The sequence below is a fragment of the Pristiophorus japonicus genome, chromosome 1 (assembly GCF_044704955.1).
Source record: "Pristiophorus japonicus isolate sPriJap1 chromosome 1, sPriJap1.hap1, whole genome shotgun sequence".
NCBI lineage: Eukaryota > Metazoa > Chordata > Chondrichthyes > Pristiophoridae > Pristiophorus > Pristiophorus japonicus.
This window is the reverse complement of record NC_091977.1, coordinates 310,147,803-310,174,978: the sequence shown is the minus strand read 5'-3', so window position 1 is coordinate 310,174,978 and position 27,176 is coordinate 310,147,803. Positions and strand designations below refer to the sequence as shown.

General features: G+C 41.1%; 1 protein-coding gene across 2 annotated transcripts in view; it reads left to right on the top strand.

Annotated features, from left to right (window-relative positions):
• The window catches only part of slc35b3 (solute carrier family 35 member B3), a 43,449-nt gene extending 17,066 nt beyond the window's left edge, over positions 1-26,383 (top strand). The window contains exons 6-9 of one of the 2 annotated variants that reach the window (XM_070888561.1): positions 17,017-17,109; positions 19,920-20,031; positions 23,716-23,785; positions 25,536-26,383. In XM_070888561.1, coding sequence (XP_070744662.1) covers positions 17,017-17,109; positions 19,920-20,031; positions 23,716-23,785; positions 25,536-25,683 — 423 coding nt within the window. In that variant the 3' untranslated portion in view covers positions 25,684-26,383. The remainder of the gene's footprint in view (positions 1-17,016; positions 17,110-19,919; positions 20,032-23,715; positions 23,786-25,535) is intronic. The other variant, XM_070888562.1, reaches the window with a different exon arrangement.
• The last annotated feature ends 793 nt before the right edge of the window (positions 26,384-27,176 follow it).

Sequence of the window (27,176 nt, the reverse complement as noted above, 5' to 3'; positions counted from 1 at the left end):
ACATATTTCCATGTGGCTATTTGCGCCTGCAGCTCACCAACCTTATTTACCACACTTCATGCACTTACATACATGCTCCGTAAATCTATCTTAGACCTTGTTTTCTCTCAGACCCCACCTAATAACGTACTATTTCTTATCCCAGTGCTATCTATCTCTCCCAATCCTTTTGAGCACCTTGTTTCTCCTTTCTAATGCTACACCCTACATCTCCTGCCAAATTAGTTTAAATCCTCCCCAACAGCGCGAACAACCTGGTCCCAGTGTCCCAGGAATCTAAAGCTCTGGGGCCTACCTTTATCTCCTGCCGCTTGGCTTGCTCTCCCGCAAGTCCGCTCTCGAGCCTATTAACTTAGAGTCCTTGGGTTCTGTGGCTCCACTCCTTTTCAGTTAGAGGTCTCAACCACCTTCTTCCTCTCTCCCGATTCCTGCTCTCGCCAAATTCATCCACTCTGCTTGCAATCCACTCTGATTGCATTCACCCAGCTCTGACTCCCAAGCTCTGTACCCCTGCAGTTCATGTTTTGTGTCCGAAGGTTAATTGTCTCCTCCCCACGCCCACTGCTTTTCCTATTGTCAGCCAGATCTTGCCTTAAAGCATTAAAATGTAAATAGTCTGCTTCTTAAAATGAATGGTCAAGATTACAGGGTTCAGATGTGCATTTTCCTAACATGGAGCCCCAGCTTGCACCAGGAGCACTGAAGTGGAAAATTTACCCTTTAGTGCACTTTAGGTCAGCTTGCTGACTTGTGCAAGTTTTAACAAACATACATATCTATAGACAAAATTTACCTATTAAAATGCTGGTTCATCATAAACGGAAACATTCTTTAAGTCTCTAAAATGGTTCAGAGTTTTTTTTTAACTGAATTTTCATGAAATAAAGAAATGAGTGACACAAAAGAGAGGAATTCATTCTTGATAAACGATCTTTGTTTTCTTTTTTAATCATCAACAGAGAAATCACAGAAGTGTGGTCTGTCTGAGCAGTTAGTTCATAAGAGATCAGTATTTCTTGATCAATTAATTGCAAACAACCTGAAAATAAAGGTTTGAGAGATGAATTTCCAGTTTCAGTTAAAGCCTTTTGGAAAAAGCAAAGTAACTCTCATTGTCATAGAATTAAAGGACATAACCTTCTCCCTTTTTATCTCACGCTGTTACTCAAATTACATGTCGTGAAATTCTACAAACTGCACATGCTTAGAATGCACAGATGTGGTTGAAAGGTTGATGGAAATATCCAGTTGAGGCCTAGAAGTTAATTTTTTTAATGAGGGTATTAAAAGACACTAATACAGTTCTGTGAGTAAATTGAATCATGTTATTATGGAATGTGTAATTCTTTTGTTTAAAAGTTAGAAATTTCAGTTACTGAAAGGGCAAAAATAGTGATTGGAAAAAAAAAATCAACATTTTGTGATTTTTAATTGGTTTATGTGACTGCAAGATGTCCTACTGAAATAAGGTTTTCCCATTACAAATTTTGCTGAAAACTGTTTCAGAAAATAATATTTAGAGAAGGAGCTCATGGAGACACAAGATATTAAATTTACAGATATATCAGTACATAAAATGCTGATAAGAATCACTTCAGATACAGAAGCTACTTTAGTGGAAATACTGTATGCAAATTCTTGTTGAATATCGGTGAATAGCCTTTTATGTCACTCAGTTCCACTTATTCGCCCATGGTGCTTTGAAGAAATTTTAAATTTTAGAATCTTGATCACGGTGGAGACCTGGAACTAAGATTGCAAATGCTTTTGTGACCAATTATAAAAGTTTTGTTTGCAAGTAAAACAGGCTTGCTTTTTTTGTGAACCTAAAAACCTACTTTAAGGATTCCTAGTGTCAGCTAAACACCTCTGAAGAGAAGCGATGTCTATCTCGGGTATCATTTTGGACATTAAAACACCCACTTCGCTTGTAGTGATCTCTTCAGTATTAAAAATGTTCTTTCTATTCAGTTTAAATATATTTGAAACTTTTGTTATCTTTTGCAATAATAAAATCAATATTTTACTAATATTGTAGGATACAAGCATTCATGGTTTTGAAATTAGCAAGCCATCTAGAGCCAGAGGTTTGAACAAATAATCAGTGGGTACTAATGGAACACCATACTTGCCTGATTTTGGTGGCGAAGTTCCACTTGGAAATTTATCAAGGTCAGCATGTTCGTTTGTCAAGGACAGAAATTACAAGTTCCAACAGTCAGAAGTAGATTGCCAGTGCCATTAAAGAAAAAAATACAATTAAGCTCATTATCTGAAAGGGTTGATTGTACTTGAGGAAGCATAATGCACTTTCTGAGTATTCCAGAGATCTGCAGACTGTTAGCTTTAAGGGACTGACTATTTGTACTGTATTTTTTCTGTCGAGTGTCCCCACCCACAGTGCCTCCTGCCCGAACCGGAAGTAGGACCCTGCAATCATCTGGGGGAGGCAGCACTTGCGCTGGGGGGCAAAGGACTTTGGCTGGGGGAGGGTCGCACTTGCGCTGGGGGGCCAAGGACTTCGGCTGGTACTTGGCTTCTGGGGAGATCTATCCTCTCTGGCTTCTAAAAGTCAAAGTGAATCGAGTTACAACTTGCGAAGTCAGTGAGAACTTTGAATGGGCGGTTCCAGTTGCACATTCCAGAGAAACGTCAGGGTGTGACTTATCCTCCAAGGGGACCAATCCGAAACAAGGGGTGGCCATTTTAACAGTACAAATAAATGCGTCCTGTCTTTAAGTCTAGTTCCAGGTTGGCACTAAGTGACCAGATCTTGTTAAGATCCAGTAACAGCAGAGCAGTGTTTAAAGATTATCCAAAGGCAGCTAACACCTTTTTTGAGGAATGGGACCAATGGTGCATTCAAGAAAATGCAAAATGCTATACTTGTCAGTTAAAAGAATTTCTAGTGAAATAATGGCCCAGAAATTCCTCTGGGGGTCTTCCCGCGGGCAATTGCCTCCTTGCTGGACATTTTTTACGAATTTGCCTGGTGGTCTAGGAGGCGCCCTGATTTCCGATGAGGAGGCCTTCTCCCGTGCTGCAAAACGCGCTCCCGTGCAGAGGGTCCCGTGCGGAAGATGCAGTCATGTGTGACTGCTCAGCCAATTGGGTAAGTGCTTCACAGGTTCCCATTAATAGCACTGAGGCTCGCGTAACTACGAGTTCTCAGTGCTATTAATGGGAACAAAAGAATCACACAAAATAATAAAAAAATAAATAACAGACCATATTTAAAATGAATTGGAATTAAAATTATTATGACTTAAAAATAAAATATTTTCGATTTTTTTTTAATAACTTTTTAAAATTATGATTAAAAATAAACTTACCGTAGTGGGAAGGGTTTTTAATAATAAACTATGTATTTATAATTTTATTTTACAATTCTTTGTGTTTTAAAACACTTGCTTCAGATGTAGGAGACATTGGCCATCTGCAGTCCAACTTCTTCTTTGCTATGCCCGTATCAAATTACAAAACCATGAAATTTTGGAGTAAGTTCGCAATGGTGAGATCATCATGTAAATCGTCTAAATTTATGGCATACATTGCCGTTTTCACCATTGCAAGAAATTCTGGGCCAATATCTTTGCATTGGTTGCCTCCATTCTGCCCAGCTTCCCTTGCAATATAGTGTGCATGGTGACCAGAACATTGTGGACTTGGTGGTCCATTTCATTTTGATTGCAGACTTGCTGATCTCTAGCTACCGTTCTCAATTTGAGTCTCTAGTCTGGGGCATCTGCAACCCCACACTGATCTCTTTGAACCATCGTAACCCATCATCATAGGCAGTCCCTCGGAATCGAGGAAGACTTGCTTCCACTACTAAAGTGAGTTCTTTGGTGGCTGAACAGTCCAACACGAGAGCCACAGACCCTGTCACAGATGGGACAGACATTCGTCGGGGGAAGGGGGGATGGGACTGATTTGCCACACACTCTTTCCGCTGCCTGCTCCTGACCTCTTCTCACAGCATTGATATTCGAAGAGCTCAACGCCCTCCTGGATGCAATTTCTCCACCCAGGGCGGTCTTCGGCCAGGGTCTCCCAGGTGCTAGTGGTGATGTCGCACTTCACCAGGGAGGCTTTGTGGGTGTCCTTGTAACGTTTCCGCTGCCCACCTTTGGCTCGGTTGCCATGAAGGAGCTCCGCATAGAGCAATTGCTTAGGGAGTCTCGTGTCTGGCATGCGAACTAAGTGGCCTGCCCAGCGAAGCTGATCGAGTGTGGTTAGTGCTTTAATGCTGGGGATGTTGGCCTGGGTGAGAACACTGATGTTGGTGCGTCTGTCCTCCCAGGGGATTTGCAGGATCTTGCAGAGACATCGTTGGTGATATATCTCCAGCGACTTGAGGTGTCTTCTGTACATCGTCCATGCCTCTGATCCATACAGGAAGGCGGTTATTATTACAGCCCTGTAGACCATGAGCTTGGAGGTAGGTTTGAGGGCCTGGTCTTCGAACACTCTTTTCCTCAGGGTGCAGGCTGCACTGGTGCACTGGAGGCGATGTTGAATCTCCGCGTCAATGTCTGCCTTTGTTGACAAGAGGCTCCCGAGGTATGGGAAGTGGTCCACACTTTCGAGGGCCGCGCCGTGAATCTTGATGACTGAGGCAGTGCTGTTCGGCGAGGACAGGCTGGTGGAGGACCTTTGTCTTACGGATGTTACCACCGTAAGGTGGTGCTGTGTTTTCCAATAGAAATTTCTGGCTAGCCATATATGACAATATCATTTTAATCACGTGCTCATTTGAGCAGAAGAACCCCTTACTTACAACAACTTTTATTTATATAGCACATTTAACATAGTAAAATGTCCCAAGGCACTTCACAGCAGTGTTAGAAGACAAAACAGATAAATTTCACACCGAGCCACATAAGAAGAAATTACGGCTGATGACCAAAAGCTTGGTCAAAGAGGTAGATTTTAAGGAGTGTTTTAAAGGAGGAACAAGAGGCGGAGACATTTAGGGAGCGAGTTCCAGAGCTTGGGGCCCAAGCAGCTGAAGGCTGCCACCAATGGTTGAGCAGTTATAATTGGGGATGTTCAAGAGGCCAGAATTTGAGGAGCGCAGACATCTCATGGGGTTGTGAGGCTGAAAGAGATTAGAGATAGGGAGGGGCAAGGCCATGGAGGGATTTGTATATAAGGATGAACATTTTGAAACAGAGGTGTTGCTTAACTGGGAGCCACTGTAGGTCAGCGAGCACAGAGGTGATGGGTGAGTGGGACTTGGTGCGAATTAGGACACGGGCTGCTGAGTTTTGGATCACCAAGTTTACGGAGGGTAGAATGTAGGTGGCCAGCCAAGGAGTGTGTTGGAGTAGTCAAGTCTAGAGGTAATAAAGGTAACTTAATCACACAATAAAGTAATTGTACGTCACGTGTATATTAAATTAACAATTATGCACCACCATTCAGTAAAGGATTCACAACAATCAAAAAAACACCCCCACTTCTGCTTTTCGTCTTGCCATTAACCAACAAATAAGCAAAATGATTAAAGTACACAAGCATACGCTGTGTATTGAGATCACATGTTGAAGCCACACAAGTACACACATTCATAATTTTTTGTTTAACCTTTATAAAAGACAGCTGTCTAGGGGTTAATTAAAAGTCTGATGGTGCCCCCCCCCCCCCATAAAAATGGTGTCCATAGACTGTGAATTGTGATATCATTATCAGAATGATACAAGGATGAGCGACTTCAGTTATGTGGAGAGACCTGAGAAGCTGGGATTGTTCTTGTTGGAGCATAGAAGGTTAAGGGGAAATTCAATAGAGGTGTTCAGAATCGTAAAGGGTTTTGATAGAGTAAATAAGGAGAAACTGTTTCCACTGGCAGGAGGGTTGGTAACCAGAGCAATGTTGCTGTTAATTTTTTTTCCGGATGCGCGGCCCCGTTAAGTGGCTGTGCGGCCCATTCACAATAACGCACATACGCGGTTTTTACCATTTATAAGGCCGGCTGCGTGGGGAGTTCAGAGAGCTTCACAGCAATGCAGCTTCAAAAGAACATTGAACTAGAGGAGACAGATTTAAGATAATTGACAAACGAACACCAGAGGAGAGGTGAGGAGAATTTTTTTACACGGCAAATTATGATCTGGAATGCACTGCCTGAAAGGGTGGCAGAAGCAAATTCAGTAGTAACTTTTAAAAGGGAATTGGAGATATACTTGAAATGGGGAACATTGCAGGGCTAAGGGGAAAAGAATAGGGGAGTGAGTTTTGGGGGTCCAATGTTCCCACTTTTTTTTTGCATAAACTTGGTGGGGGGCGGTGGGAAGCTTTTAAATTGGCAATAAAAACTAACTTCAACAATCCTTTCCACTTACAGTAGTAATGTTGGTGTAAGTGTCTTCCAGTGTGATGCAGATGTACTCTGGAATCTGATGATCCAGTTTCTTCAGTGGAAAGAACATGGCTAGAAAAAAATTGGTTACTGTGCATGTAGAGCATGAGAGTCCAAAGTATTACATGTGGGGGTACTTGCTGCACAGCAAATAATCCATGTAGAGCACCAGCATCACAGACTAAATATCTTGTAAGGTAAGATACATGAGAAATCGTAGGATTAGAATTCCATTTGCTGGAATCACTGGCACAAAAGAACATAAGAAATAGGAGTAGGCCATTTGGCCTCTTGATTCAAGATCATGGCCGATCTGATCTTGGCCTCAACTCCACTTTCCTGCCTGTTCCCCATTACCCTTGACTCTCCTGTAGTTCAAAAATCTGTCTATCTCCGCCTTGAATGTATTCAATGACTCAGCCTCCACAGCTCTCAGGGATAGGGAATTACAAAGATGCATGACACGCTGAGAAGAAATTCCTCCTCATCTCTGCTTAAATGAGCAACCCCTTATTCTGAAACTATGCCCCCTAGTTCTAGATTCCCCCACAAATCCTCTCGGCATCTACCCTGTCAAGCCCCCTCAGAATTTTATATGTGTCAATAAGATCACCTCTCATTCTTCTAGACTCCAGTGAGTATAGGCACAACCTGCTCAATCTTTTCTCATAAGACAACCCTTTTATCTCAGGAATCAACCTAGTGGACCTTCTCTGAACTGCCTCCAATGCAAGTATATATATCCCTCCTTAAATAAGGAGACCAAAACTGTACACAGTACTCTAGGTGTGGCCTCACCACGCCTTGGGCACATACACTAGTTTAAGCTTCTGTTACCTTTCTAGATATTCCAGGCTAAACAATTCTTCATTAGTTTCTTCAGATCAAAACTTTGATCTCGTATGCCTCAATAGCTTGAAGTCTTGATTTTGAAAGTTGGGTTGTACTTGATTTTTTTGATCTCACTGATTACACTCAACAGAACATGGTGATCTCTCAGATCTGCTTTCTTATTTATGGATTGGAGCGTTGCAGCCATGTTCTGCAGACTATGGTGATGACCTGGCTGATGATCTCTCCAAGCCCTGATTTCTTTCATGTAGATTGGAGGTTATGCAGCAAAGACAAATATTGCTTTGATAGTAACTCTTTATCACTGCATCAAAAAAACATGCCTTTTCTGGTAGATTTTTTGTCTGGCTCTATTTCTGTAAAAAACTTCTGTATTAATCGAAAACTCACTTAGCAGTCAAGGGGCTCATTTGCTTTATGTTAAACTATGGGCAGTATGGAGATGCTGAGAGGAAACTTCAATATTCCTGGCAAATAACTATGTTAGAGGCCCAGATTTCTAATGTGAATTTCCACTCCCAACTATGACTTAAGACCTTCAGAAGACATTTGTGGTTTTGCCACTCATGAATAGCCTTTCTTATTTATTAGAAATCTGTATTCCATAGTCATGAGGGTAGTTGCTCCTTGAACTTACTTTTGTAAATGTTACTATTTGTTCCAAGCGAAGCAGTAAGTGGTAGAAGTGAAATACTGAATAAGATCACTTTTTTTAAAATTTAAACTGACCACACACTAAAAGGGAATGCTTGTAGCTTGGTAACACGACAAAAGAAAGCACACGTTTAAAGCTAGTTAGAATTAGACAACATTAATTTTTAATTACCCATTTTAGTAGAATATGAACATTCTTGCACATTTGATTTAAGTTTACTGATCTCACTAAAAGGAGATTGCCTCGATGTCCCTTATAGCAGTATATTGTATTTTTGTATAATTTATATGCCCACTTAAACCTAGTCTACTTTTATTATTGTAAAACCTGAGGGCATGGATTGGCAAGTACAATAGAGACCTTTTTACCATCTTACTATCTGCAAATAAGATATTCAGCATGTTTATTAAATCAAATGGGTAGAAATTATGCCATGGGATAATATATGAATGCTTCAATTTTTTTGAAATCCTTGTCTATGATGTTTTAGCAGAGGCATAAACTGATCTAAAATAAATGGATAATGCATCCAAAAATATTACGCGAATTTTAGATGCTCACAGTAATTTAGCAGGGTGGGGAGGGGAGAGAAAAAGGAGCCAAAGATTGGCGGTGACTACGCTCTGAAATTGTTTAACTCGATGTTAAGTGCAGAAGGCTGTAAAGTGCCTAAACGAAAGATGAGTTGCTGTTCCTCGAGCTTGCATTGAGCTTTGTTGGAACAGTGTAGGAGACTGAGGATGGAAAGGTCAGAGTGGGAATGGAATGGAGAATTAAAATGACAGGCAACCGGAAGCTCAGGGTCACACTTGCGGACTGAACGGAGGTGCTTCATAAAGCGGTCACCTAATCTACGCTTGGTCTCCCCAATGTAGAGGAGACCACATCGTGAGCAGCGAATACAGTACACTAAATTGAAAAGTACAAGTTAATTGCTGTTTCACCTGGAAGGAGTATTTTGGGGCCATGGATAGTGGGAAGGGAGGAGGTAAAAGAGCAGGTGTTGCATCTCCTGCGCTTGCACGGAAAGGTGCCGTGGGATGGGGACGGGGTGCTGGGGGTGACTGCGGAATGGATCAGGGTGCTGCGGAGGGAGTGGTCCCTTGAGGGTGAGGGGAGGGGAAGATGTGATTGGTGGTGGGATCACGCTGGAGGTGGTGGAAATGGCGGAGGATAATCCAATGAAAATGGAGGCTGGTGGGATGAAAGATGAGGACAAGGGAAACCCTGTCATGGTTCTGAGATGAAGGGGTGAGAGCAGTATTGCGGGAAACGGTCGAGGGCCATGTTGACTATGGCGGAGGGGAATCCTCGGTTGAGGAAAAAGGAAGACATGTCAGAGGCACTAGTGTGAAAGGTGGAGTCATCAGAGCAGATGCGACAGAGACAGAGAAACTGGGAGAATAGAATGGAGTCCTTACAGGATGCGGGGTGGAAGGAACTGTAGTCCAGGTAGCTGTGGGAGTCAGTGGGCTTATAGTGGATACTGGTCGAAAGTCTATTCTGAGAGATGGAGAAGTCGGGGACGGCAAGAGTCGAAGATGGACCATGTGAAGGCGAGGGCCATGTGGTGGATGTAAAGTGAATGAAATTTTCTAGTTCAGAGCGAGAGCAGGAAACGGCACCGATACAGTCATCAATGCACCGGAAAAAGAGGTGAGGGAGGGGAGCCGAGTAGGACTGGAACAAAGAATGTTCCATATATCCCACGAAAAGGCAGACATGGCTAGGATCCATGCGAGTTCCCATAGCAACGCCTTTAATTTGGAGGAAGTGAGTGGAGTTAAAGGAGAAGCTGGTCAATGTGAGAACAAGTTCAGCCAGGCAGTGGTGGATGGGGACTGGTTGGGCCTCTGCTTGAGGAAGAAGTGGAGTGCCTTCAGGCCATCCTGGTGGGAGATGGAAGTGTAGAGGGATTGGACGTCCATGGTGAAAAGGAAATGGTTGGGGCCGGGAAACTGTTAAAGTGACTGAGGGCGTCGGAGGAGTCGCGGATGTAGGTGGGAAGAGAGTGGACAAGGAGAAAAAAATAGTCGCGATAAGGAAGAAATAAGTTCTGTGGAGCAAGATCAGACTGAAACGATGGGTCTACTGGGGCGGTCCTGTTTGTGAATCTTGGGAAAGGGGCTGTGAGGGGTTGGGGAATTGAGGTTGGTGGCTGTGAAGGGAAGATCTCCAGAGGAGATGAGATCAGTGACAGGCTGGGAAATTATGGCTTGATGTTCAGTAGTTGGGTCATTGTCCAGGGTTAGGTAGGAGGAGGTCTCAGAGAGTTGGCGATCAGCCTCTGCAAGGTAGAGGTCGGTTCGCCAAACAACAACAGCGCCACCCTTGTCAGCAGGTTGGAATTGGATCTGAGCGAGCGGAGTGCTGCAAGTTCAGAGGGAACTATGTTGGAGTGAGTGAGGGGAGCAGAGAAATTGAGACGGCCGATGTTCCATTGGCAGTTTAGAATGAAGAGGTCTAGAGAGTGTAAGAGGCCAGAGGGAGGGGTCCAGGTAGAGCGAGAATTCTGAAAACGGGAGAAAGGGTCAGCTGTGCAGGGGGAAGACTCCTGACTGAAGAAGTGGGCACGGAGGCGAAGGCAGCGGAAAAAGAGCTCAGCATTGTGCCAAGCTCAAAATTCATTTGAGGTGGCGGCGTAAGGGGATGAAGCCCAGACCTTTTCTGAGGACTGATCGTTCGAGGTCAAGAGAAGGGAAGGTCAGAGGGATAGTGAAAACATGGCAGGGGGTGAGATTGGAAGAAGGGATGGGATCAGAGGGATGTGTGCGGGAAGAAGGTCCCGGAGGGGCATTGGTGTCCAACAGTTGTTGAAGTTTACGATCCTTGACACCTGAAAGAAAGAAAAAAAGATTTTGGTTAAAGCGCCGGATGAGGCGAAGGATGAAATGGAACTGCGGACCAGGACATAAGAACATAAGAATTAGGAACAGGAGTAGGCCATCTAGCCCCTCGAGCCTGTCCCGCCATTCAATAAGATCATGGCTGATCTGGTCGTGGACTCAGCTCCACTTACCCGCCCTCTCCCAGTAACCCTTAATTTCCTTATTGGTTAAAAATCTATCTATCTTTGACTTGAAAACATTCAATGAGCTAGCCTCAACTGCTTCCTTGGGCAGAGAATTCCACAGATTCACAACCCCCTGGGAGAAGAAATTTTTTCTCAACTCGGTTTTAAATTGGCTCCTCCGTATTTTGAGGCTGTGCCCCCTAGTTCTAGTCTCTCCCACCAATGGAAACAACCTCTCTGCCTCTAACTTGTCTATCCCTTTCATGATTTTAAATGTTTCTATAAGATCACCCCTCATCCTTCTGAACTCCAAGGAGTAAATACCCAGTCTACTCAATCTATCATCATAAGATAACCCCCTCATTTCTGGAATCAGCCTAGTGAATCGTCTCTGTACCCCTTCCAAAGCTAGTATATCCTTCCTTAAGTAAGGTGACCAAAACTGCACGCAGTACTCCAGGTGCGGCCTTACCAATACCTTATATAGTTGCAGCAAGACCTCCCTGCTTTTGTACTCCATCCCTTTCGCAATGAAGGCCAATATTCCATTTGCCTTCCTGATTACCTGCTGCACCTGCAAACTAACCTTTTGGGATTCATGCACAAGGATCCCCAGGTCCCTTGGCACCACAGCATGTTGTAATTTCTCCCCATTCAAATAATATTCCCTTTTACTGTTTTTTTTTTTCCCAAGGTGGATGACCTCACACTTTCCGACATTGTATTCCATCTGCCAAACCTTAGCCCATTCGCTTAACCTATCCAAATCTCCTTGCAGTCTCTCTCAGTCCTCTACACAACCCGCTTTCCCACTAATCTTAGTGTCATCTGCAAATTTTGTTGCACTACACTCTGTCCCCTCTTCTAGGTCATCTATGTATATTGTAAACAGTTGTGGTCCCAGCACTGATCCCTGTGGCACACCACTAACCACTGATTTCCAACCGGAAAAGGACCCATTTATCCCGACTCTCTGCTTTCTGTTTGCCAGCCAATTCTCTATCCATGCTAATACATTTCCTCTGACTCCGCGTACCTTTATCTTCTGTAGTAACCTTTTGTGTGGCACCTTATCGAATGCCTTTTGGAAATCTAAATACACCACATCCATCGGTACACCTCTATCCACCATGCTCGTTATATCCTCAAAGAATTCCAGTAAGTTAGTTAAACATGATTTCCCTTTCATGAAACCATGCTGCTTGATTGCACTATTCCTATCCAGATGTCCCGCTATTTCTTCCTTAATGATAGTTTCAAGCATTTTCCCCACTACAGATGTTAAACTAACCGGCCTATAGTTACCTGCCTTTTGCCTGCCCCCTTTTTTAAACAGAGGCGTTACATTAGCTGCTCTCCAATCCGCTGGTAACTCCCCAGAGTCCAGAGAATTTTGGTAGATTATAACAAATGCATCTGCTATAACTTCAGCCATCTCTTTTAATACCCTGGGATGTATTTCATCAGGACAGGGGACTTGTCTACCTTCAGTCCCATTAGCCTGTCCAGCACTACTCCCCTAGTGATAGTGATTGTCTCAAGGTCCTCCCTTCCCACATTCCTGTGGCCTGCAAATTTTGGCATTGTTTTTGTGTCTTCCACTGTGAAGACGGAAGCAAAATAATTGTTTAAGGTCTCAGCCATTTCCACATTTCCCATTATTAAATCTCCCTTCTCATCTTCTAAGGGACCAACATTTACTTTAGTCACTCTCTTCCGTTTTATATATCGGTAAAAGCTTTTACTATCTGTTTTTATGTTTTGCGCCAGTTTACTTTTGTAATCTATCTTTCCTTTCTTTATTGCTTTCTTAGTCATTCTTTGCTGTCGTTTAAAATTTTCCCAATCTTCTAGTTTCCCACTAACCTTGGCCACCTTATACGCATTGGTTTTTAATTTGATACTCTCCTTTATTTCCTTGGTTATCCACGGCTGGTTATCACTTCTCTTGCCGCCCTTTTTCACTGGAATATTTTTTTTTTGAGCACTATGAAAGAGCTCCTTAAAAGTCCTCCATTGTTCCTCAATTGTGCCACCGTTTAGTCCTTGTTTCCAGTCTACTTTAGCCAACTCTGCCCTCATCCCACTGTAGTCCCCTTTGTTTAAGCATAGTACCCTCGTTTCTGATACAACTTCCTCATCCTCAATCTGTATTACAAATTCAACCATATTGTGATCACTCATTCCGAGAGGATCTTTTACGAGGAGATTGTTTATTTTTCCTGTCTCATTACACAGGACCAGATCCAAGATGGCTTGCTCCCTTGTAGGCTCTGTTACATACTGTTCTAAGAAACAGTCCCGTATGCATTCTATGAATTCCTCCTCCAGGCTACCCCCTGCGATTTGATTTGACCAGTCGATATGTAGGTTAAAATCCCCCATGACTACTGTCGTTCCTTTTTCACATGCCTCCATTATTCCCTTGATTATTGCCTGCCCCACGGTGAAGTTATTATTTGGGGGTCTATAAACTATGCCGACCAGTGACTTTTTCCCCTTACTATCTCTAATCTCCACCCACAATGATTCAACATTTTGTTCATTGGAGCCAATATCATCCCTCACAACTGCCCTGATATCATCCTTTATTAACAGAGCTACCCCACCTCCTTTCCCTTCTTGCCTATCTTTCTGAATCGTCAGATACCCCTGTATGTTTAATTCCCAGTCTTGGCCACCTTGCAACCATGTTTCTGTAATGGCCACCAAATCATACCCATTTGTAATGATTTGTGCCGTCAACTCATTTACTTTATTTCGAATGCTGCGTGCATATAGGTAGAGTGTTTTCATCCTCATTTTTAAACCATGATTTTTGTTTTTTACCCCTCCTGCAGCCCTTTTATATTCAGTGGCCCTTTTTGTTTCTTTCCTTTGGTTTCTCTGCCCTCCATTTTTACTCATCTCTTTTCCGTTTTTTGTTTTTGTCTCCTTTTTGTTTCCCTCTGTCTCCCTGTATTGGTTCCCAGGACAGCTTAGAGATAGTGAGTCAGTGCCTTATTCTTGTATCTATGTATGACTTATTCTTGTATCTACTCAAAGTAGTTCCAAGCGGTATTTTGACTTTATCAGTGTGTTTGCTGTGAATGTGAACTCGCACCAGACCCACCCTGCTCTCTATCTAGGACGCGGTTGGATACTGCCTGCCCTTTACCAATGATGTGCCTTGTTGGAGCTCCTTGTTATTGGTTGGGCTGGCTTTCTTCCCTTTGCCTGGAGTGGTTATTCTTATTGGTCGAGCTGATCACAATGGCAGCTCCCCTCTCCACACAATGTTACTGGGGTTTCCATGGTGCTGAAGTCTGGCTTTTTCACCATGTTACACACATTTTAACAGAAAACCAATAAGCAGTAACCAAGCATGCACAACAATCAAAACACTCGTGCACTCTGCTTTTTAACTTACTATTTTACAAACAAATGCACAAAAAGGTTAAAGTACACATGCATATATGCTCTGCGAATGTGACTGTTGGGATCATATGCCCAACGACTCTGTCAATTACTCATGTAGTATTTACTAATCAAAAATGCAAGTAGTCACATCTAGATTACCAACGTGTGACTAGTGGCTACCGTATTGGACAACACTAGAGTAGATTTCCAGAATGTGTTTTATGTTACCCCTAGTATTATCATCCTTACCCAGATTGGCCTATCATTCCCATTGTTCCTTCAAGAAATATGCAGTTATACAAAAAATGGTCTGGTGCTTAGAAATTATGGGGAAAAACAGAAATTGCCGAAATATACAGCAAGTCAACAAGAGAAAAGACAAGTTAAATCAGGTTCAAAGGGCTGGATTTTTGGGTGGTTTGCAACCGGGTTTTCGCTGCCGCGGCGAAAACCCGGTCGCAGAGCTGGGGTGCGATCCTCGGCTCCTTGTTGGCGGCGCCGATGGGAAGTACCACCGGGGAGAGCTGCAGCAGACGTGTATCGACGCGGATTGCGTTACCGTCCGAGTTCCAGCACTCACCCGACCCGTACGCCGCACCCAGCACAGCGACAAATAAAACCTGTCAGTGCAGCCCTGCCAGCAGCGGTAAGTTAGAAAACCTGCAAAAAAGGTAAGTTAAATGTTTTATTTTTTTGCAGCGATTATTTGCCTGGGTCTTGTAAATGTTGTTTGAATGTTTTTTTGAGTTTTTGTTCCACCTCCCAAGACCTCTCGCAGCGCAAATGACCCCGCACATAAGTTACATAGAAGCATAAAAACATAGAAAATAGGTGCAGGAATAGGCCATTCGGCCCTTCGAGCCTGCACCACCATTCAATAAGATCATGGCTGTTCATTCCCTCAGTACTCCTTTCCTGCTTTCTCTCCATACTCCTTGATCTCTTTAGCCAGCTCGTGCTTTCTGGATTAGCTAGTATGAAACATACCAACAAATACTTTTAGAAATATGGTAGATTCTATCTGATCAACTACTGTGGTTGAGAGTAATAATGGGGCGATGAAAATGCAATTTAACTCATCCTCTCTGCAGTAATTTTGAAAAAGTGTTTGCATAACTGAACAATTAACAAACTTTGTTCATTGTTCAGTTATGCAAATATAAGGATTTCCTTTTGTACCTTTTGTAATATATTTTTGTCCTTATATTTGAACAGTTGTAGCAATTGTTTTGTTTCCTCTTTCTCCCTTACCTCCAATATTTCTCCCTTATTATATTAGCTTCCCTTTTGCAGACCATGGATGTCACCTTTGCTGCTATGCTCAGACTAGAGCTGGTATTTTTGTGTGGAAGCTCAAATGATGCGGGTGGGTGGCTGCTGCTGCCTGACCATCCCCTGTACTATAATGTTACTTTAGCTGCCCTCAGTTTACTGGTTAGTTTGATGTATATAATTGCAGTCCTATTTTCTCAAAGAAAATCAGAGTATGTTATATTAATCAGCATTGCATTCTTGCTGAATATCAGTCTTCCAAGTGCTTAAAGAAAAGTCTTTGGTCTGTACAGCTTGGGAAATTCAGTTATTGAGTGTGTAGCAAAACAAAAAAAAATTATACTTAAACTTGAGAACTGAACAATTTTGCAACTTTAAGTGAAATTGAGGAGCTCTTAAAAGAATGTCCTTTGCTGAGTTTATTTTTAAATGATTGAATATGGTGTGATCACTTTAAAAACAAATAAAACAATCTAATTTTGTAAGTTTCAATTCCACTTGAGGACAGTCTAACTTGATTGATGATGGCCTTCAAAAATGTCAACCAGTCATCCCTTCAGTATGTTAGAAGGAATATAAGTTCCTTCCAGCACTGTTTGAGGGTAGACTACAGTCTGAAAAGCTGCAATGAACCACAAAAACAAAACAGTGGCTCAAATGATGGCAGAAAATGTGGCTGAGTCAAAGAAATGGAAGCTTTCCTGGGCTGTATCAACAGTTGTGGAAAGCTGGCCAACAGTCCTCTAGATTTGCTTCCTAGTATTTAGTCTTTTCTCTCTAGTGATCTGCCTCCAGTATCTTTTACATACCATTCCCCCTTGCATTGAATAAAATCGGCATGGACTGGTGGGCCGAATGTGCTGTACACCCTATGTAATTTTTTTCCAGCTTTGGAATAATTCCACAAGATTTGAGAATACAAGGAGAGCCATATTTGAGGCTCCTCTGATCCCCACGAGCAGCTGACCATGCATATCTCTCTCGCTCTTCCTTCAGTGTATTTTAGTCTTTTGCCTTCTATGAAAATTCTCAGGATGATTTAGGTTCCTCTGCATTAAAAAAGCAAATGTAGGTTAGCTAATTGGTTGTATCCTATTGTAATGTATATCGTTAAGTATGTGACCACCAATTGTGTGCAAACATGATCTAATGGTTAGAGTCTATTTTATTTGACAAATGTGTAGGAGGGATCAACAATTTGCTTTTTCAGGTATCTCTTACCAATTAAGTGCTCCAGTATTATAATGTACATTGGCTTAGAAAGTAAGTCAGGTCAAAACCATATATGTTAAAACAATTCCAGATATTTGCTTTTTGGCACCTTTGCGGCCTATTATTTATCACTAACGCCATTCTCTGGTTTATTATATCAGTATAAGTTTGCTTGCAAAACATCTGCTTTCATTTTGAGCAGCTGCACATCCAGGGTTGTTGATGTACATATTTGTCTCTTGCTTTTAGGTTTTATATTCCTACTCGATAGGTTTTCTGTATATATTAACGGGTTTGTTTTGTACCCGTGGACTGAGCCCTGCTTTTGTATTTTGTTCAAGGGTAAGTGTGTTTAACTTTGTACTGCTGCCTAATGATAGCTTTGAAACCTGTTCACACTAAGTTTTAAAAATAAATTCAAGGTACAATATTTCTGGTCATCCAATTGGGTATTAATTTAAATGAGCTGAACTCAATACATGATCCATTTGAAGGGCTTTGTGCTTTATGCAAAAAGCATTTTTCACTTTGTGTATCTACAGTATGTATGGTTAATAAGGGCATTTGTATAATAAGTATTTTATCGATTACTATTGCTGTATAGAAACTCCCTACATTGACTATTACTACATTACGAGTAACACTTTATTTGGCTTGACAAAGTGGAGTGCATAATATTGATCAAGCAAAGACCCGCAAAATATTTGCAATTAGTATCTTTATTATAACCATGCTTGTTTAGACTGTTATCATCTTCGTCTATAGAATCAATGCTAATGTCCTCGTTCCCTCCCTCCAATCTTCGCCAACCCTCTCTCTGCACCGCGCCCATTCCCTCTCGTGCCCACGCTTGCCCTCGCGCTCCCCCTCTCCCTCGCGCGCCCCTCCGCCCCCCCCCCTGCGTGCTTGCGCGCTACTCCCTTGCTTTCCCTCTCCTCCCGCTCTCGCTCTTCCCCCCCCCCCCCCCCCCTACCGTGCTCTTGCCCCTTCGCCCTCTCTCCACCCGCCCTCCCCTCACTCTCCCACAATCTCAGAATAAGTGGTCGGCCATTTAGGACTGTGATGAGGAGAAACTTCAAATCTTTGGGTTTCTCTACCCGAGACAACTGTGGAGGCTCAGTCTTTGAGTATATTCAAAATCGATCGATCGATAGATTTTTGGATAATCAACGAATCAAAGGATATGGGGATAGTGCAGGAAAGTGGGTTGAGGTTAATTTACTGGGCATCGGTGAGCAGTTTATTGATGGGTAAGTGCTGCTTGATAGCACTGTCGATGTTTTTTGTGAACAGGACTTACCTGGGCAATTTTCAACTTTGTCAGATAGATACCAGTGTTGTAGCTGTACTGAAACTGTTTAGGTAGAGGCACAGCTACTTCTGGAGCACAAGTCTTCAGCACGACAGCTGGGCTGTTTTCGGGGCCCATAACCTTTGCTGTGTCCGGTGCGCTCAGCTGTTTCTTGATAGCACGTGGAATTAATCGAATTGGCTGAAGAATAATTTCTGTAATGGTGTGGACCTTAGGAGGAGGCCGATATGGATCATTACTCGGCACTTCTAGCTGAAGATGGTTGCAAAGGCGTCAGCCTTGTCTTTTGCACTCGCGTACTGGGCTGGCTCCGCCATCATTTGAGGATGGGGATATTCATGGAGCCTCCTGCTCCCATTAGTTGTTTGATGGTCCACTGCCATTCACGATCGGATGTGGCAGGACTGCAGAGCTTTGATCTGATCCATTGCTTGTGGGATCGTTTAGCCCTGTCTATGGCAAGATGACATCAAGCCAAACTCTAGGGCAGGCATGGTATGTCCCTGCCAGTGGCTTTCTGGGTCACTTCAGACCTAACACCTTTTGACTCTGGCTTTCTTCAGACTGGTACAGGGGACTTCTGCATCAGTCAGTCTGCAGTCCAAAAGTGCATGAAAGAATTGACTGACAAGCTATTGGCAAGAGAAAGCAACTCACTTCACTGGATAAACAGCAATGTCATAAAAGAAACATAGGGGGTAATTTTAACCACACACAATTCTGAACCTAAGCCCAAGCCGCCCACTTCCAATTTTAATGGGGGTGGGGTATGCAATCAACCTACTCCCAGGAGGCAGATTACCCATTTAAATATTCTATTTGACCTGTTTTCTAGGTTTAATCCTGGCCAGCCATTGTTTCCCGGGCATTGAGAAACTCGGTAGCTAAATGGAGGTGAGGGCTGCTTCATGGAAACATATTAAGTGCTTTTACAGCACTGCTAGCGAGCCAGGAGGAGCAGGAGTGCTTCTCTTTCTCTCTTTCCCCACCCCCCCCAACCCCAGCCCACCAAGCTTACCTTCTTCCTTGCCCACCATCGGACTACCCTGCCCGCACCCCAGGATGGAGTTAAAATTCCACAGAGTGCGAGGAAACCCAGAATTCTCCCTACTCACAGAACCCGTCGCAGTCAATATCGTGTCCATAGTTTTTCCAGGCGGTTGCGTTCCCTAAACTTGGTAGGGAGTTCATTGCACATTTGTAGCCCTATGTCCTCCAAATACAATAGTGGAGCATTCATCAATCATAATCATTCTATCAGTGTCCAAGTAGTCTACAACTATCTGCAAATGGTCATCCGGAGAAGGAGGGCACTGAATATCCCCCCCCCCCCCCCCCCCACCTTTATTATCAATACTATTGTATTCAGCCCTGCTCTGAACTTTCCTCATTCAGTTTACACACTCTTGCTGCTATATTGTCACTTTGTTAAATACAAAAATTTTTGTGCAACTTCCTACTGTTTCTTTTCCGTGAAACTCCTTTCCTATTATTTGTTGCAATAATCCTCAATCTTTTAAAACTCAAACTTGGCATCAGCTAATCGCTAATTACTGAATTACTTGGTCTTGTACTGGTTTCATCTTTGGTGATAAGAGCAAGGCATACTTGCAGTACATCACCATTGATTTTTTTTTAAATATGACTGGCAGCTATTGATTTTTCTTTCTTTATGAAGGACAAGAACAAATAATTGATGTTATTGACTTGGAAAGTTTACTCAACCTTCCTGAATGTGCAATGTGAATGTGTTTTATAACCTAGTGTGCAAAACACTTAATTTGTATAGTTCTGGAGTCATTGATGAGCTATGATTTCTGTTTCTATGTTTGTTTTGCAGCATCTTATGCAGACGTATGGTTATGCATTTATGTTTTCATTGACTGGATATTTTGGAATCTCCTTTGTACTAGCTTTGATAAAGCTCTTCGGCGCACTTGTTGCTGTAACAGGTAATATATACCTCACATATTGTTCATCATCACCAAGATTTGTAAAATTGGAAAACAGCTAAGTCCTTATTTCAATTTCAAAAAATATGATTGGAACCTTTGCCTGCCAGGTTGTTGTAATCTTAAACAAAAACTTACTGAATAGAAATTTCAATTTTTTTAATTTTTTTATTAGAATTATACATGGCATAACTGAATATAATGCACCCATTTTATAAAGTTGCATAAAATCTGTATAGCAGCTAAAGCTAGATCCCAAGTTTCAATTACCTTTTTAAAAAGAAACCTAATTTTTAGAGTAGCTGTCATTCTTCATTCTCTGCATCTGTTAGAAACTGCAAGAATAAGCCAAACATTCTTATGTTCCACCATATGAAAAAGTCAAACAGCCTTCCTTTTAAGATGTTATAGCAGTGAAATGATGGTGATTTGTCATGCGTGTGACCTTTCCCACTCTAGCACCGTATAAAAGACGGTGTATTCTTGTTAATTTTTCACAAAGCTGGAAGATGATCTATATGATGCATGTTTCTTAATTTTGTCTGTTCTGCTTCACAAAATGAATTAATCTCATCAAAATCTCGCCATCTACAGTCCCCAGTATACTTAACATTATGTGTCTCACAAGTGGCCCCTGCTGTGTTGCCAGCTGCTGATACCTGCTCATCAGTCTGACAAACTGCTCGACACTCTTGATGGTCTTCTTGGTACTAGTTGGCTCTGACCAACCAAAGATAAAAGCAGCTTGTTATAAGCTGATGCCAGTTGTTCAATACAGCTTAGTACTTAGTACTACAAGAGTAGACCAAACCGAAATGTTGGTTCCCAGGGCCATTGGGAGACTGTGACCCCTTTATATGGGTAATGGCTCTACGATGAGAGACTATTGGTCCCTAGAACCACTAAATATCTTTGGAGGCCAATGATGCTACTTGAAACCAAACCCATAGCTGCCTGTAAATGAACATCTGAGTAGCCAAGTGAGTTAAACTCGTTGCTTTTAGATTCCCCCTATCTTCTGGCCATGTTGGAGGCTACTCATTTTGCTTCCTGTAACAACTGGGAGATATGCAGGTTCCAAATATTGTCACCTGGGGACCAACTCATGTTTACCTCTGTCAAGACTGGTAGGACTTTGTGTCTTGGGGTTTGATTCAATCAACTTTCCAGCTTGTGACTTCTCCAAGAGTAACTCAGCACTCATCCCAACAGTTTAGGGTTTGCCCACTACTTCCACATTGTTTGAATCCCAATAGTTGCCCAGACACCTTCAGAGTTCTGTAAGACATTTCATAACTTTGATTGGGAAAGGATGTGGTCTTTGTTTCCTGATCGGCAGCTTGATTTCTCCTTCAAAAAATTGGTACCATCCACCTGAAGTTAGCAGAGAGTCTGAGGGTTGCCATCCTGAAGTCCTTTGTTCCAGATCTGAGATTGGTAGTGTTGATCTTTGCAGGTTTTGTTTTGTTTTGTTCTGTTCTCCTCTCCTTCCTGTGGACCATAGCTCAAGTATTTATTGCCCATTCTCATTGATTCAACTGAGTGGCTTGCTAGGCCACTTTCGATAGCAGTTAAGTGTCAACCGCAGTGGTGTGAGGCTGGAGTCACATCTAGGGCAGACTGGGTAAGGACAGCAGGTTTCCTTCCCTAAAGGACAGTGAACCAGTGATATCCAGCAGCTTCGTATTCACTTTTTATTTCCAGATTATTATTTTTTTTAATGAATTCAAATTCTCAAATTACAGTATTCTGTATAAATAACTGCCATTGATTTGCTGGGCGAAGATGCCCACATGCTCAAGTATGCAATATTTTTTGTTCAAGCTGTATTTCTCAGCAGAAAAACTAGATTTAAGGTGTCACTTGAATTAACAATGATGTTAGAATGGCAGTCCCATGCATCATAGTACCATCTTACTTGACTGACTAGATAGGTAAAGAGAATGATAGGTGTAGTTATATGGATTTTCAGATGGTTTTCCAAAAGATGTTTTGAGGTGTGTTAGGAAAATTCAGTACGATGTATAAGAGGAAATGTAGCAACATTAATAGAAATTTGGTTAACGGAAAGGAAATTAATGGTTAGGGTAAATAGGGGTCCCTTGATTGGAAATGGTTTGGAAGTGGTAAACCCCAAGGATAAGTGATAGGTTCACCTTTGTTTTCCCTGTGTATAAACAGACATATAGGGTAGAGTTTCTGGTAGGTTTCCAGCGCAATGTGCCCAAAATCAGTCAAACCAGCACAAAAAATCAAGGAATTTCAAGCGCAAGTTACAGTCAGTGCAAAACAAGTTTCTGCAATATTTTGCGCTGGTTCATAAAACAAACCGCTGGAAGTCGGTCTCACCCATAAAACTGGCCATGCCCCCAAATCGAATTAATCGTCATTGCAAGTTTGCACCAATTGCGCCTGTTTGTGGCCCTTTGAGGAGGCTTTTAAAATTTAGCTTTTTTTAGGCGCAGGCATACTAATAGGCACCATTTAAAAGTTTTTAAATATTAAAATTTACTAAGAAACTGACTAGTGTACACCAATGAAACTAGAAAATAGTTCTGTATAGTTTATTAAAGTCATTTTCAGTTATTTAAAATGCGGTTACACAAGTGGTGGACTCGACATTCATATTAAAAATGCTTAATTTTGTGTTAAACCCATTTTCAGCCGTTTTAATAAAACTTCACCAGGTTACCATTTATAAATATAGCAAGGAATATTATTCAATGCAAAGGGAAAAAATAAACAATCGTGTTCGAAAACGCTGCCCAATTATGTTCGTGATTATGCAAATGAGTTTGCGCAGAAACTTGGACCGTAAACTTCACTTTGGAAAACAAATGCAATTTTGAATGCAATGTTGTCCTAGATTGTACTCGAAGGGGAAACTCTACCCCCAATGAGTACAATCTTGAAATTTGCTGGCAGTGCAAAAGTAAAGTGTTTGACAAATGAAGAGGACTGTAAAAGACTTGAGGAAGACATAGGTTAATGGAATGGCCAGGCAGGTGGCAGATGCAATTTAATGTGGATAAGTGTGAGGTGATACATTTTGGGAAAATAAGTAAAGATACTGAGGGGGTGGATGAACAAAGACACCAAGGGGTTCAAATTCATAACTTTTAAAGTGAGTGCAGGCAGATAAAGCCATAAAGGTCAACAGCATTTTATGTTTTGTAAAGGGCATAGAATGCAAGAGGAAAGAAGTAATACATTTGCACAAAATATTCGTTAGGCCACAGTTAGAATACTATGTACAGTTTTGGGTTCCTTAGTATCAAAAGGGCATTTAAAGCCATAGAGATTATCCGAGCAAAAAGCTGGCACAAACACTGCTGAAAATGTCCATGGCTCTTTAATCATGCAGTCCAACTAATACTGTTTCACATTGAAGTGGGGTTGAAATAGGTTGTGGGGTTGAAATAGGTTGTACAGTTGAACCTGCTATTGCAAACTATAAACACTGGCTCTTTTAGAAATTTCATCTGCCAGCAAGATGTTTGTTATAGTGCTATTCATTCACTTCTCAAGCATGTATATCTCAAATTGTTAATTATCTGCCAACGGATTTGAAGCTTTTCACAGAAATATTTGGAAAATTACTCCTGTTTTTTTCTATCGTCTTGGTGGCTTAAAAAGTTGTGTGTTTCTGGATAGAGGTGAACATCTGTGTTTGTTTCTTTGCAGTAACCACTGGAAGAAAAGCAATGTCTATTGGACTTTCATTTCTCTTCTTTTCAAAGCCTTTTACCTTTCAGTAAGTAAATCTTCATTTCAAGTGAACAACATGAACAATCTAACCAGAAAGTAGCTTGCTAATAGTTTGAAATTACATATACTTCTATACAGTGGATGAGATCTCAGGAGTAGTAATACAGTATGATATTAGAACTAAGGTTCTTCCCACTCTATTCCAAATAACTCTACAAGCTAATGCCCAAATAGATTGGATGGTCCTGGCCAAACAAGCAGTGAGATGCTTAACAGTTCCCTGTGCTCAAACTTTTTTTCTAAATCAGTCCTACCTACCTGTAATCTCTCAATAGCTCTCAATTCCTCCTTTTTCTCTAGAGACACATCTAATCATTGGCTTTCCATAGTAACTTATTCCAAGTTTCTTGCCCTTAGGATAAATAAGTTTCACCCGGCCACTTCTTACTCCTAACTTCCTTATTTTAAATTTGTCCTGTGGTATTTGGACCCTTCACCATAGTGAACAATTTGCCTGGATCAATTTTGTCAATTCCCTTCAGAATCTTGAACACTTCAGTTGTTACCTCGAAGTCTCTTTTCCAAAGAAACAAAGTCCAACTTTCGTAACCTTTTCTGCCAACTTGAATTATTCATGCCTTGAATCACCTTTGTTGCTCAAAAGACAAAAACAACTTGGTCCTATAACCAAGTAACCAAAACAGCACACACTACTCCAGGTCGGGACTGACGAACATCTTCTCCAGCAGCAATACACTCCTTTGAGATTTATACTTTATTCCTTGGTAATGCAATCCAGTACATTGTTTTCCTTACTGCAGTTAAGTCACTATAACTCCTGGACCTTTTTAATTGGCAAGCTGCACCACTATTCAATTGAACACATTGTCTTCCTTTTGGTCTATTGCTCCCAAACTAATTATGTTATACATATCCTAAAATATGCAAATCCTTCTGAATCTGGTTGTATTATGAGTTGTTTTGCCTCCTAATTAAGTAACATCAGAAAATTGAAGATTTTGCTTATTATATTCTTGACTAAATCTCTTAATTTTAATAGATGAATATAATATAGGTCCCATGACTGATCCCTGGATAACATTCTTTATAACTTTCCACCTGACAGTCAGGACATAACACATATGCAATTGTTACTTTTGTGTGTATGTGGTCAGATTTGCTCACTATTTAAATATTGTATCACAGGACACCTGTGATAGTTTCTACATCTTAAATATTGTATGTATTGTAGTTAGAGTACACCCAACGAGAGAGCACTCCTGCAAGTAGAAATTGAACATCAAATTGAATTCTTGTTAATTAGAAAAAAAACTTCGCATAGGTTCTGTGTTTTCAGCTCACACAAATTCAGAAATAAACATATCACATTGTTGGGATTAATTTTGTACCTGTACACATATGAAGTACACACTTTTTCAGTGCAATTGGAATTACACTGCCCTATTAATCCCCCGCTCCCACTTTTATTCTTATGTTGTTTTGCGTGTTCCCATCCCGACTCTCGCCATTCATTTTGGAGGTGGGAGCACCTTAAACATAGTTTTGATTGGTTGAAACCTGGCCTTAAGTGTTTTATAATTTTTTGATGCAATCAAACCTCAGTTGAAAGACTGACCTGGGAGATACAACTGAATCAATTTTTGATGAGATCAGAAAACCTCTGGTGCTCACTGACATCGAGATGGTATTCTCAGTATTAAAACTGCAACTATGTGGTAGGTCACTAGAAATCCTACAAATAGTTACATTACTAATTACATTTTTTTCTCTTCAAGCTATATATGGGCAGGTCTTCTGGTCCTCCTTGGTATCTTCCTAAATATTTACAGCAAAAATATGGACCAAATGAAACTGCCATCACTGCTGGATCTTTGGAATAGAATCCAGAACAGGCAAACGAGATCAATGTCCCAGACTGTGTAGAGTCCACAGTGATTTCCTTTATTGTGATTTGATCAGACCAAGCAGTCATTAGTTGGCTGTATCAGGACATTCTGCAGCAGTGGGTCTGTGTAAAGTACGCCTGATGCTTGTGCGACTGAGGACTTCTACCAAAAAAGAAAATTTGATCAGTCAAAAATGGAAAATATGAACTGTACAGATGTGGTAAAAGGGAACAATACAAGACTTTGTCAATGTTGTCCATAATATCACAAAGATTGTTTACTAATAATGTGTATGAAATTCCCGAGTTACAATTTCAGTCATATCACTTGGCCATTGAGTACTTTTGTCTCGGTTTAAATTTCCAGCAGGGGCTAGTGGTTTGTTGCTTTGTAAATGAATCAGATGTGTATTAAGCATTTTTTTTTGTTCAGTGGAAATTACAGACTGGGACCAATTGTGGCCAAATATGTTTTTTTTAAATCATTTTGTATATGCGTACGTGTGCAATTTTGCTGAAATAATCGTGTGTTAGTGGTATTTAAAGTGGTTATTTATCATGATTGTACAATTGTATATACCTCTTTAGTACATTTAATGCATCTTGATTGTACTGAGTTCCTAAATCAATGCACCTAGAGTGGGACATGCAATTGGAAAAAGTGCATTAAACATTGTGGTTATGATGAGGTATGTTATGAAATTTTCATTGGATAGTGTCCTTAAATAGATAAATATTTCTTTGTTGTACTTAATTTATTTCAGTGCAAAAGAAAGTGCCATGTTAAGACATGATTACTGTATTTTGCCAAAACAATTTCTAGTGCACACGCCTCAAGTGGAGTGTACTGTTCATCTTTTTATTAAGAATATAAGAAAAGTCAGGTACCATTAAAGTCCAAACTCATCCCACTAGTGCCCTAACTATCCCATCACAAAACCAACTTTGTGTTGTGACCTTTGAAGTTATTCTGTTTTTGCACAATTCCTTTTTAATCCTTTGATTTTTTTTAAATGACAAATTGTATTTTAACATGTCTTCTTATAAAAAAGAAACTGAGTAAAGCATATTGCTAAATTTTAGAATTTTTTGCAGTTCCAATCTTTTTACCTTGGATTTATGTAAGTTTGAAAGATGGTAATATTCTCCACTTACATAGTTATCATTGTTTAAACAGAGTAATGCAGAATACAAACAGGTTTATGTTTCATTGGGTTTAAAGTACCCACAAAACTCTTCCCTGTGGCTGGATCTTTAACAGTCAATAAACAACATTATATTTGAGGCCAATATGGAAACGCAGCTACATGTAGATAAGCTGGAAATGGTAGAGACATACATGCTACCAATTATATCTGGGTGTATGCTGCTACATTTTAGAGTGCTGAATATTTTCAGTATGTAAATCATAGGGTAACTCAGGTTGTGGATGATTGAATTTATTAGATTGTGTTCTGGTGGAATCCTGCATTCTGACTGGCTGATGATTTGACCAAAATTCACATTAACCACCTAATTTTCTTAATTTAAA